This window comes from Haliotis cracherodii, unplaced genomic scaffold (assembly GCF_022045235.1).
Source record: "Haliotis cracherodii isolate W230 unplaced genomic scaffold, xgHalCrac1.p SCAF_9, whole genome shotgun sequence".
NCBI classification, from domain to species: Eukaryota; Metazoa; Mollusca; class Gastropoda; order Lepetellida; family Haliotidae; genus Haliotis; species Haliotis cracherodii.
In genome coordinates, this window is record NW_027266343.1 from 40,100,391 (window position 1) to 40,115,692 (window position 15,302).

The window sequence follows — 15,302 nt, forward strand, 5'->3', positions numbered from 1 at the left end:
CCAGTATTCGTCAACGGACATAGGGGCTATTCATCTCACCGAGACAGTGGATTGGTACCTGTGAAGATCCGGGTTAGAATAGGTCTACACCAACCCATGCTTGCCGTAAAAGGTAGTCAGCCTCGCTGACTTGGTTGATGCATGTCATCAATCCCAATTGCGTGGATCGATGCTCAAGATATCAATCACTGGATTGTCTGATCCAGACTCGATTATTTACAGACTGCCGTCATATAGCTGGAATATTGCTGAGTGCGGCATAAATCAACAAACCAACCAACATACAAGGCACCATTGGACATTTTTTAATAACAAATGTATGTCTGGATGAATTGTGGTAGAATTTTATGTATGTATGTATGTATGTGTGTGTGTGTGTGTGTGTGTGTGTGTGTGTGTGTGTGTCTGTGTGTGTGTGTATGTATGTATTGTCCCCTGCTTGTTTAGAGTGTATAGTCACTTGGCTTCTCATGCTCCAGATAAAGGAAGACAGAAAGAAGTTGTGCCAAGAAAGGTGCATCCCTACATCCGTGTTTGACGCCATCCAATGCTGCACTCGCTTTGATGATACCCATCGCCTGTCCGTGTGTGAGGCAAAGAGCAGGTTGGAGGAGACCTTCGAGCGTTACAACGGCCGCAGGGGTAAACCCATATAACATTTGTTCCTACAGCGTAATAATTATGCTTTCACTGTTTGACCCATTGTTCACCCTTGTTGCTAAGGACGCAGTTGCCAAGGAGGTCAATGTTTAAGAATGTCCTAATGGGATAACAATCATTGTTGCGATTACATACCTTGGGCGTCGGGCCGTTTGACTGTCCTCTTATTTTCTGCTGCTGAATGTTATCATAATATGAATACCAATATTATTTTCTTTGATTTTATTAAATCAGTATGCGGTAAGATTTCTGCTTCCTGCTTCTAACATGGATTGCATTAATAGTTGGACATATATTTCTCCGTTAGAGAATAGGTCTTCAGCAACCAATGCTTGTCGTAAAAGGCGCCTAACGGGATCGGGTGATCAGGCTCGCTGACTTGGTTGATGCATGTCATCGTATCCCAAATACGTAGATCGATGCTAATGTTGTCAATCACTGGACTGCCTGGTCCATACTCGATTATTTACAGACCACCATCATATTGCCGGAATAGTGCGGCGTTAAGCAACAAAGAAACAAACATAAGCTTGATTTTGATATGACACTCATACGCTGATGTTGGCTTAAAGTAACCTGGGTATCGTTGTGAGTGCGGCGTTGAACAGCAAACAAACAAAATATAACAAACATAATTATATTTCAAATGCTAGTCGTCTATCAGTTTCTAGTTATTGATCTGACTGTCTTTATTTCATATTGCTGCCTTCATATTAATCATGTTGTGGTACGTGGTTGTCTGTCTTCTGTATATGCAGTGTGTGATATCTTCTTGCAGAACTACCTGAAAAGATAACTTCAGTGACACCAGACATTTTGTTTCCTGGACTTGACAGATCATCTTATCAGGGTCTTCCAAAAGAAGTAGGTGACCAAGCTGCTTTTGGCGATCTCATTAACAATAGACTAAATAATGCATGTGGATTGTCTGGTCCACACTCGATTATTTACAGACCGCCATCATATAGCTGGAATATTGCTGAGTTCGGCGTTAAACAACAGGGTGTGAGTGAGTGAGTGAGTTAAAAAAAATTAAGTCACATCAGCAATATTTCAGCCATGTCGTGGCTATCAAGGGTTTGATATAATAAATATTATTAAACTTATGATAAAAACCTGTCAACGAAGGACAGTAAAAACACTAGATTTATCACAGAAAAGATATAAAACTAGTATGGAATCATAAAAAAGAGAACTATACATTACAATAACATGATAAAAAACGGGCTATAAATCGCCAGCCACCGAAGGTAGATCACCACACTGGGGACCATGGGGACTTACAGTACCTTTGCTACCTGCTATTTATACTAGTATATATATACCTTCAAATTACTCAATGGTGCGAATCAAAACAAAACGTTTTATTGTAGATTTAATTATAATTCCTATCATGATGGGATCTAGTACAGGACATAATCAAAGTCGATCCATTAGGAACATTAGGAAATTCACGGAAATAATGTTTTGTTTTTCAGGATTCCGAAGGCGATAATCCATATGGTACGTTCTTACTGTCATAAAACCATATTCAGATATACACCCTATATTGAGTGTGAGGCAACAGATATAAAAAAATTCCATGACAATCAATGTTTTAGGCTTACACCGCGCATTAACATCATATTAAGATGTCTATTCCTTTCTAATCCCTCTCCAACTTCAAGTCATAAAATTAATTTAGTCATGTTGAGTGCACTATTGTTAATATCACTATACAAGATATAGAAAATGCATCTCCGCTAGTTTGTTCAATACAGTGATTATTTCTGCTCTCTCAACAGTTAATAAAATATGATTGTCTCGGTTGATCCAGCAAGTTCATGTGTGTATTAATATAAATTAGTTTGCTGACAATTACACAAACCTAACGGGTACGTAAGTGAGTAAGTGAGTGAGTGTGGTTTACGCCGTTCATAGCAACATTCCAGCAATGTTACAGCAAGGGACACCAGATATTAACTTCATACTTCACACCCATGTTGCCAATCAAACCCGGGGTCATTGGCGTGACGAGAGAACGCTTTAACCACTAGACTAACCCAACGTCTCTCTACGGTATGTTCGCCGTGTAGGTACCTTTAAGACTGACTGTAGATAATTTGTCTTCTGCAAATCCATGCTCATGGGGTTTGCTCATTGTGAAAAATAATCACCTACAGTCATTTGGATATTTCCCCCTGGCGAGTCACACTCATTGTCTACACATAACTGTCATCTGTAACTTACTCGTATTTTATATATCTTTATAACATATCTTGCAGACAAGTTTGCGTACCAAAACTTTGAAATAAGTCAAACTACCTCCACAAAAGTTGAACCGTTGTACGTGGATTTGGGCCCAAGCTACGATGTAGATTTTCTGGTAAGGTACTTTCGCATCGCTTTTCCCTCCATGCATAACACGTTGAAGTGATTGCCCTCCGAGCAGAGTAACATTGTTCCTTGTCTTCACACCCAGGATCCCACAGATCAAACTCAACCATAACATGTACACACAAGACTTAGATCTTAGTATATTAAACAACGACCTGTTTTGATTCCCTTCATATAACGATATTAGTTTCAATGCAGTAACCGTATTGTATATATATAAATAGTAAGATGAAACTTCATTCATTATACGTCAAATGCATGTCATTTTAGAGACAAGCACAAGATGGCTGAAATGTTCTGATTCACATAATCCGAATTTTATATGCCAATCATATCTCATTTCAATGCAGTTATTCATGTATTAGACAGTTTAATCTTAACAAAGAGAGGAATGCAAATATATACAGATATCCTGTTTGTATTTGTCTTCTCATCTTTCTATTCCTTATTGCTTTCCATCTGTTTGCTATTTTTTAGAATGTTTTCATAGTAGGTTTCCATTACGTGGAACTAATCCATTTTGTAATTTCAAAATATGTACTTTAACTATAGACCCCTTTAATACATGCTTATCTTCCCATTATTTTATCTATGGTGAGCCGTTTACTTAATACAGACATTTCAAGATTACTATCTAATCCCTTGTTCGTTTCTTAGCTTAAACCAAATCAGAGAATGGACATACTGTGTCATCGCCTGACGCAGACAGAAGAATCACAATTGAACACAGAGAGCATCCCAGGAATTTACGGCCATGTGGCTGTTGAGAAAAGGAATGAAACAGAATACCTCGTAAGATTGTTAGTAACAAAAGCTTTTCATACCGACATGGTGGCTACTACGTATAGCATAGGGGCTGTGGTTAGCCCTGTGGTTAAATGGTTCACTCCTCAGCTCGGGTTTGATACCCCACATTGTCACAATGTGTTTATTGGAGCGACAAAACCATTTCCGAAATCATAAGAAATATCTTCCGAAAGCGTCCAATGTACATTTCCAACTAAATCATAATTATGTATTTATGAATCACCATCAAGTGATGATACCAGATGTTCATGAAAGGCTGAGCGTATCCTGCCATATAACATATGCAAAGGCAAGTTCACCCGAAAAAACACGGGAACATACGGTACTCGTAAAGGTAGGGAATTGCATAGGACATCATTTTTGGCATTGATGGGTCAAATTTAGAAATATCCTCAATATGTCTACCATTAAAGGTTTTGAAAGCTTGATTGAGGCCATGAATGTTGTAACAGCTTTTCGGCAAGCAAGAGTGTTATGATGCTCTTTAAAATCTCCGTACAAAGAGTACATTCGATTGTACCTCAAAAGTTGTGCAATGTACGTGGATTTGGGCCCAAGCTACGATGTAGATTTTCTGGTAAGGTACTTTCGCATCGCTTTTCCCTCCATGCATAACACGTTGAAGTGATTGCCCTCCGAGCAGAGTAACATTGTTCCTTGTCTTCACACCCAGGATCCCACAGATCAAACTCAACCATAACATGTACACACAAGACTTAGATCTTAGTATATTAAACAACGACCTGTTTTGATTCCCTTCATATAACGATATTAGTTTCAATGCAGTAACCGTATTGTATATATATAAATAGTAAGATGAAACTTCATTCATTATACGTCAAATGCATGTCATTTTAGAGACAAGCACAAGATGGCTGAAATGTTCTGATTCACATAATCCGAATTTTATATGCCAATCATATCTCATTTCAATGCAGTTATTCATGTATTAGACAGTTTAATCTTAACAAAGAGAGGAATGCAAATATATACAGATATCCTGTTTGTATTTGTCTTCTCATCTTTCTATTCCTTATTGCTTTCCATCTGTTTGCTATTTTTTAGAATGTTTTCATAGTAGGTTTCCATTACGTGGAACTAATCCATTTTGTAATTTCAAAATATGTACTTTAACTATAGACCCCTTTAATACATGCTTATCTTCCCATTATTTTATCTATGGTGAGCCGTTTACTTAATACAGACATTTCAAGATTACTATCTAATCCCTTGTTCGTTTCTTAGCTTAAACCAAATCAGAGAATGGACATACTGTGTCATCGCCTGACGCAGACAGAAGAATCACAATTGAACACAGAGAGCATCCCAGGAATTTACGGCCATGTGGCTGTTGAGAAAAGGAATGAAACAGAATACCTCGTAAGATTGTTAGTAACAAAAGCTTTTCATACCGACATGGTGGCTACTACGTATAGCATAGGGGCTGTGGTTAGCCCTGTGGTTAAATGGTTCACTCCTCAGCTCGGGTTTGATACCCCACATTGTCACAATGTGTTTATTGGAGCGACAAAACCATTTCCGAAATCATAAGAAATATCTTCCGAAAGCGTCCAATGTACATTTCCAACTAAATCATAATTATGTATTTATGAATCACCATCAAGTGATGATACCAGATGTTCATGAAAGGCTGAGCGTATCCTGCCATATAACATATGCAAAGGCAAGTTCACCCGAAAAAACACGGGAACATACGGTACTCGTAAAGGTAGGGAATTGCATAGGACATCATTTTTGGCATTGATGGGTCAAATTTAGAAATATCCTCAATATGTCTACCATTAAAGGTTTTGAAAGCTTGATTGAGGCCATGAATGTTGTAACAGCTTTTCGGCAAGCAAGAGTGTTATGATGCTCTTTAAAATCTCCGTACAAAGAGTACATTCGATTGTACCTCAAAAGTTGTGCAATGTAGACACCAAAGGCTGGAGCTGCAGGAATATTGCTCAACATGAAGGGAAAGTTGACTATTGGAAAGCTGAAGACATCTCTCTTGTCATACGGTCTTCGCTGGTCTCTTTTATTTCTAGTTCAGGTGGGGAAATCAGTTCCCATGTTTGGTGTGCCAGGAATATAACTAAAACATTCACTGATTACTTGCACAACGACACAATCCAAGATTATAAATGTACATTCGCACACATTGATATATAAACCAGAGTCTGTTATTTACTATCACGACTGTACATTACAGTACAAATTTGCAGTCATTTAGCATCCACCTATGTTATGAAGACAGCCTACGATACCTATTCTCATACTCAATTTGACCTCCACCAGTTCTTCGCTCCTTTTATGTTTCTAGGTTTGTCTTCTTTGCTTGTTTGTTTGTTTGTTGTTTAACGCCGCACTCAGCAATATTCCAGCTATATGACGGCGGTGTGTAAATAATCGCGTCTGGACCAGACAATCCAGACATCATAAGCATCGATCCACGCAATTGGTATCAATGGCATGCATCAGCCAAGTCAGAGAGCCGCATCAGCCAAGTCAGCGAGCCTGACCACCCGTTAGTCGCCTCTTACGACAAGCAGTGTCGCTTTTTACAGCAAGGTGAGTTGCCCAAGACTTATTCTACCCCGGATCTTCACAGGTCGGTTTGTCTGCACCATACTCGTGCTCGTGGGTTTCATCAACGTGTTTAAACAGGTCTGTTATAATGTTTGGGAACAATGTTTCACCCTGTCATTTTCTTGTTGCTGTTAGTGTTGTTTACCCAGACAATGTGTGTGATATTCCAAGGTACGAGCGGTGGCTGAAATGTTCTGAGCCTAATTATAATGGACTGTATTGATGGGGGCTACTTCTTACTTGATTTTCAACATAATCCATCTCCCGAAGCAAACACTTCTGCCAGTGATGTTGGAGTGTCTGGATCAAACTGGTGTAAAATGCTATTCTGCTTGTGGTGTAACATGTCCTTAACGGCAGAAATGACGTTATCATCATTGGCATAATGCTTGCCAGACAGTACCTGCGTCACGTTTGGGAGAGGTGGAAATCTGACGGTGCCACATGTGGCGAATATGGAGCGTGTTCAATGAGTTCAAAGCCAGTCATGCAGTGCATCCATGGCGGCAACAGACTCTTGCACAAGTGCACTGTCCTGGTGAAACAACACACCTTCAGTCAGTATACGGGTTGTAGTCCACCAGGAGGATTTCTTAGGAATCACAGAAAAACGATGCCATCACCTTGCCATCTGGATGGGACAGACTTTGCCTTCTTCGGAGGAGGGAACATGCGGTGTCTCCACAACTGTGACTGTTGTTTAGTCTCTGTACTCATCCATGATTACAAATCGCTCAACAAAATCAGCTGAGTCTGCCTCAAAACGATGTAAAGTCTCAAGACAGATGATAAAGCTTGAGTTTTTCAGATCAAGGATCGGCAGCCCTAGGATCCAGCATGCTGACATCTTTGTTATGTCCTGTTTATTCCTCTGAAACTGCCTCTTTGGTCTAGAGGTAGAGCGTCCGCCCAGAGAGCGGAAGGTTCAGGGTTCGATCTCCGGCCGCGTCATACCAAAAGATGATAAAAGTTCGTACTTGTTGTTACCCTGTCTGTCGCACGGCATTAAGGGGCTAAACCAAGGACTGGTCAGCTCGGAGTCAGTGTTCTGTGTCTGAGTGGGGTATTCATGTTAAACTGCGGCATGGTATCTCAGTGTCCAAGCACTAGAAATTGGCATCAATCCGGACTAGTACAAGCAGCCACACACACACACACACATACACACACACACACACGTTCATGCACGTCGCTATATAAGTACAATAATCTTGGACGCGACGTTAAACCCCATTTCACCTCACCTCATTCCTCAGATGCCTAGTGTACTGGCTATGTGGCGTGTGGTGAGCCATCAATCATCCATAATCATATGTATTTTAAAATTTGCCTTCGTGGCGGCAGTTAAAGGTCTTCCTGATCTTGGTTCATTTTCGAGGCTATATCTTCCCCTCTTCAACTCCGCTGCTCTCCTTTGTACAGTGACAAAGGAAGGAGCATCATCCTCTTAAGTAGACACCAAGTCCGTGTTGAGAAATGTTGGAGTTAACCGGTTCAGTCGGAGATAATTCATGACAGTGCAGTAGCCAGTTTGTCCTTTGTCATCAAGGGGGATTACCTAATCGCTTTCATGCCAGAGAAATGCTGCTTGGTTGAGTATTTGGTTCGAATGCAGCCTGTAAGTATGAAAAGTAGTGTACTTAGCACTTCCATACATCCTTCGTAGTTAGGCTTATAACTGTTCAGCCACATCTCGTTTGCATTAGATGAACGTAACAAATGAATCATAACAATTCTGTTGGTAGCCAAGGTAATGTTTAATGCGCAGGTGTATGACTTCCCAACTGAAGATTGTGTCCCACTGAGCAATGTGATGGGTGTTGGGAGCTTCGGCCTATGGTCTGTGGAGTACATTCGCTGTTTGAGTGCAGTGGCAAAGACGTTGTCTCTTCTACATCAGCAAAACTGGGTCCATGGTTGTCTGTGTGCAGATAATATTTGGATAGCTTATACTGAAGATGAAGGCAATTACACGGTAAGATCATAAACCTTTTTTCTTGGGTTCGAATCCCGATTCTCCCGGATTATGTTTCCAGGTTTGTCAGAACCATAAGTGGCAGGGGTAGGACTTTTCTGAAGCTGACACGTTAGTAAATCTGTTTTTCTGTAACAGTTGTCAGTTGATTCCACAATCAATGTTAATTGACAGATAAATCTGTCTCTTCAGAAACCTAAGAGAAGTAACAACACTAAGTATCCTCAAGCATGCTAAAATAATATCCTCGGGATGACGTGTCGTTCCTTTGCCCAATTGTTTATAACAGATGCCAAGTCAATCCACGAGATAAACATGTTATTTGACACAAAGTGTGTACTCATCAAACCTACATGTACCTCTCTTCCTGTCACAGGTATACTTCACAGACCTTGGGTATTTCCGGAAGTCATGTGACACTGAGGATGGAATGATTGCCGATGACAGTTTTGTTGTGCCACGGGATGACCATGTGTACAGAAGGTAGGTTCTGGAACTTAATACTTTGTACTGTTTGTTATTTCACAGTGGCCTAGCTATCTCAAAAGTACTTGATAGCAAAGATAAAAATTAGCAAAGTGGTACAATACATAACCGTTTGCTAACAGATGTGTATCCACTAAGGAATCAACGAAACGCAGGTATTTGCTATGCAGAGTAGTGTCCCTCACTTATGCCAGGATCCTGTTGTGGCGGCTTCTAATACAAGATTCGTACAGATTGTTATCCTTGGTTTGTCAACTTCAAACCCATGGTCGTTGGTTTCATCAAAGAGGTAAATGGCATCCCTTTCCTCTCAGTTTCAATTGACACACCGTGATTTCACTGAAATATTGTTCAAGGCAGCATAAAGTTTTTTGCAACCCCATTCACTCACAACACATTATTGTTTGCTGCAGCTTCATCCCTGATGATTTATTATTATTATTATTATTATTATTATTATTATTATTATTATTATTATTGTCAGATCGCCCCCTGAGGTCATACGAGACGGTACCTACTCATGGGCGAGTGACGTCTTCAGTTTTGGCCTGGTCTTGTGGAATGGGCTCTTTAGCACTTGCCACAACCAAAGGCATCAAAACATACTCGAGAGTATTCCGAAGGATAAGGTAACGTCATTGCTGAGCTGTATTTATCGTTATTTTCTATTTTATTCTCTGCAACTTTCTTAGTTCCTGGGTTGGTATCGGAGGCTGGCTCTTGTTCTGTACCCTTTGTCATCTTGGGTTTCAAGTGGTAAACGTTTACGGACTGTTTTCCTTAAACATGCATCAAATACCCAGAGTTAAAGAAAACCCTCAACCATCCATTCTGTATTTTGCCAGCCTTCAGATATGTGGTAAAGTGTTCCTATGTTTGCAGTTATATGAGTACCTGACCACAACATCTGGACAACAGATTCTTCCCAAACCGGAAAAGTGCCCGGATACAATCTATTCTCTCATGCGCCTCTGCTGGAGCCCAGAACGACATGAAAGGCCACGGATGACAGTTGTTCAACAGAAATTACTGGAACATATAAGGTATTTTCCAAATCACGACTGTGCAATCATCATTCTCAAAAATACATATTTCAATATACTAGTAATTCCGTCTGGTCTAACAGTAGCATGTGCTGTCTTTAAATACATGTAGTTTAAGACATTTAGTATGCTGTCATCCATACATACTTTCTTTATGAAATTTGATTGTGTAAATCCATATCCAATATGGAGTGTGTGAGTGAGTTACTCCGCTCTGCGACAGAGGTCATGGACGCTTACCAATTAAGTAAACCCATGAGCCATGGATACCAAGTGTCAAGATCAGATCCTATCTGCAATTTTGGGATAGGGATCAACTGTAAAGGACGAACTAAATCAGATATATTACCTTGATTTTAAACCACTGTTCATCCCATGCCCGGCAAGAGTTTTTTATTGCCCTACTTGAGAGGCTGAAAATATTACAAATTGTTTTGTCCGTTTACTGTCACGTCAACATAACCTTTACCATTAAACATAATGCTTCTTTCAGCAATGAAGTCCGTCCCTACAGAAATCCGGGTATGTATGATACTGTAGATACTGAGGGGCAATCAAGTGAAGATGACCCGTATACATATCCTGATCCTGTAGACACCATACTGCCAGATGACTATGATAGTGTGGCAGGGTCTTCCTTACAATGTGATGGGCCGCGCTCGTCCTTTACGTCATCTACACTTGTCGGTGGCGGCACCGGTGTGTCGGTTGACAAAGAAACATTCAAAGTTCACCCGAGTCCCAGTAAACCAAGCCTCAAACCAAAACCTTTGCCAAGAAATGAGACAAATGGAAAAGTCTTACAATTACAAAACTACTTTGCGGAATCTGGGAGTTCGTCTGAAAGCTCCGGATCAAGAACAGATATTTACTGCACAGATCAGAATACAGTGTGTGGTCAACTACCCCATATTGGCAAGCGAGCTCATATTTCCAAATCTAACCTGGAATCTTTCCCCGAAGACTTGAAATCCGTTAGCAGCGAAAATTACCAATATGACATGTTTAATGTGAACAATGTTGAGAAGACGAAAACGAATGATAAACCACGTCCCCCTCCAAAGCCAAAACATCTGTCTCGCCATACACCAGATGTACCCACAAGTGATCAACCATGTGGTTATGCATCTTCAAGTGATGATCAACTATATGATGACTGTAGGCATCCTGTAGATACAAGTCTCGAATTGTCTCCCAGAAATAGACCCGAATCACAGCAACCAACAAACCCAACTGGTCTGAAGCCAAGCACTGTGCCACAACGGGTCAATGGACCGCCTTCGCTCGACAGTCCACCACCTCTACCACTGCGTCCGCCCCCACGACGTAAAAGTGAAAACTAACCGGTGATGCAACAGTTCAGGTCTAACTGTATGGAAAATGGAGTAGCAACATGAAAACTGATTGCACTTCATCCAAATGGGGAGCACGGTCGACCCAGTCATCTAAGGCGCCGCGATTCGCTGTGCAGTGTTGCGTCCCTTGGGCACGCCAGAAACCTATGATTGTGGGTTCGAATCCCGGTTCGCCCCGATTATGTTTCTAGGTTTGTCAGCACCATACCCGTGCTCGTGGGTTTCACCGAAGTGGTAAATGTCTGAGACCTGCGTTACTTCGGGCTTTCCTCCCACATCAAGCTTACACGCCGTGATAAAACAGGAATACTGTTAAAAGCGGCGTTAAACGCACTCACTCACACACTCACTCATCCAAATGAAATCTCAGACGTTCAGTGGGATTCGTAAACACTTGTGCCCTAGAGTACAAACTGACATGAAATAGAATGATATATTTATGTGAATATATTCGTGCCCCTTCTTGGCTAATATATACATTTAATTTACTGTAGATTGATTTCTTTAGTGACCGAAATTGATTATTTATCATTAGTATTTTACACGCACAGGTACCTGTTTCTCGAACTGTCAAAGCACTCCTTGCAAATAGCGATCTTTAGGTAATACGCATCGGTGCCCTATCTGTACGCATTTTTGCTGTCTTAAATACTTATTGTAGTGAGCACTTGAACACTTCACACTTCACTATTACATGGGACCCGTGAAGATCAATCACTGGATTGTCTGGTCCAGACTCGATTATTTACAGACCGCTGTCATATAGCTGGATTATTGCTGAGTGCGGCGTTAAACAATAAACCAACCAACACTATTACATGGATTGTGCCGTGTTATTACTGATTGTTGGTTGGTTTGTTGTTTAACGCCGCACTCAGCAATATTCCAGCTATATGACGGCGTTCGTAAATAATCCAGTCTGGACAAGACAATCCAGTGATTAATATCATGAGCATCGATCCACGCAATTGGGATCGATGACATGCATCAACCAAGTCAGCGAGCCTGACCACCCGATCCCGTTAGTCGCCTTTTACGACAAGCATAGTCACCTTTTACGGCAAGCATGGGTTGCTGAAGACCTATTCTACACCGGAATCTTCCCGGGTTATGTGGGGGCGGTCGGGTAGCCTAGTGGTTAAAGCGTTGGCTCGTCACGCCGAAGACCCGGGTTCGATTCCCGACATGGGTACAATGTGTGAAGCCTATTTCTGGTGTCCCCCGCCGTGATATTGCTGAAATATTGATAAAAGCGGCGTAAAACCATACTCACTCACTCCCGGGTTATGTGACTATACAGACATGATATTTCTGTTATTTAATCAGAGTATATTTAATCTAACACGTTATTTACTTATTGGCTTTGTATATATGCATCCTGTAAATACTTCTGTAATGACAGACAATAGAATCCATAAGGGTATAGAGTACTTAGATAAAAGCTTGTCTGCTGTGTTATATATGAACATCCAGGTTGCGAAATTATTCTTCCTGGTGACTATAATGCACCGTACGGTAATTTGAAAGATTTTATTATCGACGACAACAACAGATTTATTACATGTTTAGAAGACATGGAGTAAGTATCGGACGTATTTGACGTGCACCGCAGTACCAGATATGATGTGTGTAATGAATACGGGAGGGATCTAGCAGACTTTTGTTGTACGTTTTCTGTCTATATTGTAAATGGACGATTTGCTGAGGATAAGGAAGGATCATTTATTTGTTTTAAGGAGGGTGGCGCTAGTTTGGTTGATTATGTACTATGCTCAACTTGTTTATTTGACAACATTTCCGACTTTAGCATCCATACTCGCTGTAAATCAGATCACTTTTCTATCATACTTACCCTACATGGATGTGATAGACAGGTCGATAATGTTTGTGAAATGCATGTAAATAATATTCATAGATATACATGGAAAAATGAAATACGTGATGCCTTTAAACATGATGTTTCTGAGTCATAATCTGCACTTCACATGGATGGAGATAGTAAAACATTCTGGAAAAAGATAAGTGCATTGACAAAAAATACAAGTTGTAGTCCTGTTTCCAACAAGATTTGCCAAGAAGATTGGTTTGATTATTTTAAGAATATTTTAAACCATACTGATATACTTGTGGACTCGGATATTATTGAGCAAGTAGATGATTTTATAAATAATCATAATGAACAATTGTGTGATATTACACAGGAAGAGATCGGATCGTCCATAAGAGATCTGAAGTAGGGTAAAGCTGCAGGACCAGATGGTATTAAGGCTGAGATGATCAAATGTTGCAGTACTGTTTTAATTCCATATTTGTTAGTTATGTATAATATTATATTGTCAACGGGTAATTTTTCATCCGAATGGGCTAAGAATGTTATTGTACCACTCCATAAAAAAGGAATTTTTGACTGTGTTAATAATTATAGAGGCATATCTTTGAGGGATATTTTGGGGAAGTTATTCTCCTCTATTCTAAATGCGCGTCTTAAACGTTTTTTCTGATCACTTTAACAGTAAACCTGAGGCCCAGGCAGGATTTGGGAAAGGTTTTTGCACAACGGATGATATTTTCACTCTGCAATGTATTGTACAAAAGTATTTATCTAAAAGTGGCAGACGTTTTTACTGTATTTTTGTAGACTTTAAGGAAGCATTTTATTCTGTTTATAGGAAATTACTGTGGTATTTTTAAAATGAATAAAGGCGTTCGTGGTAAATTATTCTCTGTACTGAGAAATATGTATTCGAATATAAAAGCAGCTGTAAGAGTATCCAACACTACTATTACTGATTATTTTTATAGTTTAACTGGAGTCAGACAAGGTTGTGTTATCAGTCCGTTTTTATTTGCAATGTTTATTTCAGAATTTCAATCCATGATGGAAGATGCATATGTAAGAGGTACATTGTATATTCATAAGTGTAGAATATTTGGAACTACTGTTATTATTGTATGCTGATGATTTATGTATTTTTGATGACAGTGTTATTGGTTTTCAAAGAAGATTGACATTTTATGTAAATGTTGTAAACCATGGGGCTTACAGATAAATATGGATGAGACAGAAATATTAGTTTTTCGAAATGGTGGTTATTGACGACATTATGAGAAGTGGTATTTTGATGGCGAGCTACTAAAGACAGCAACTTATTATAATTATTTAGGTATTATGTTTTCTACCAGGTTGTCATGGACAGTGTGTACAAATACTCTTGTTTCAAAAGCCATTAAAGCTCAATTTGTTATTAAGCATGTACAGCATAAAGACCCAAATATTCCGGTAAATATGTTAAGTTGTTTGTTTGATGCCCTATTTTGTTATATGGGGCGGAGGTGTGGGGCTTCCATGAAAGAGCTGTTATTGAAAGATTTCAAAATATTTTTGGTAATTATGTATTGGGTGTTGGTAAACATGTACCGAGTGGTGCAGCTTTAGCCGACTGCGGTAGACATGGACTTTATATAGATTACCAAACATGTGTAAAGTACTGGTGTAAATTGATAAGAATGTCAGATGTTCGTTACCCCAAACAATGTTATGTACTTATTAAGAAGTTAGATTCAGCAGGAAGAGGACATGGGCACCCTGTGTAAGATTGTTGTTATACACATATGGTTTTGGATATGCATCGGTTAGTCAAGATATTGGAGAGATTCCATATTTTCTGTCGATGTTCAGACAGAGATTAGAAGATTGTGGACAACAAAACATTTTAGTATTATCAATTATTCAAAACGACTTGCACATTATAAGAATATTAAGTCATTGCTGACTGTTGAATTTTATGTTACAAACATCAGTGTCAGGGAACTAAGAAGATATATGTGTTTTTGAGTTTGCAACTGCCGTTGCTTTGTAATATCAGATGTAAAGAAGCTATAACTGTTAACCGAATTTGTAGGATGTGTAATACTAACAGCATTGAAGATGAACTCCATTTCATATTTGATTGCGAGGCATATGTATTGTTGAGGGATAAGTACGTACCGAAGTGGCATATTTCATCA

At 39.7% G+C, this 15,302-nt stretch overlaps 1 protein-coding gene across 1 annotated transcript in view; it reads left to right on the forward strand.

The window, feature by feature from the left end:
- Positions 1-12,057, forward strand: part of LOC139452306 (uncharacterized) — a 34,222-nt gene extending 22,165 nt beyond the window's left edge. The window contains exons 7-17 of the mRNA XM_071233732.1: positions 480-642; positions 1,439-1,524; positions 2,139-2,163; positions 2,925-3,025; positions 3,694-3,828; positions 5,089-5,223; positions 8,204-8,410; positions 8,787-8,893; positions 9,381-9,525; positions 9,779-9,939; positions 10,433-12,057. Coding sequence (XP_071089833.1) covers positions 480-642; positions 1,439-1,524; positions 2,139-2,163; positions 2,925-3,025; positions 3,694-3,828; positions 5,089-5,223; positions 8,204-8,410; positions 8,787-8,893; positions 9,381-9,525; positions 9,779-9,939; positions 10,433-11,282 — 2,115 coding nt within the window. The 3' untranslated portion in view covers positions 11,283-12,057. The remainder of the gene's footprint in view (positions 1-479; positions 643-1,438; positions 1,525-2,138; positions 2,164-2,924; positions 3,026-3,693; positions 3,829-5,088; positions 5,224-8,203; positions 8,411-8,786; positions 8,894-9,380; positions 9,526-9,778; positions 9,940-10,432) is intronic.
- Positions 12,058-15,302: the final 3,245 nt, after the last annotated feature.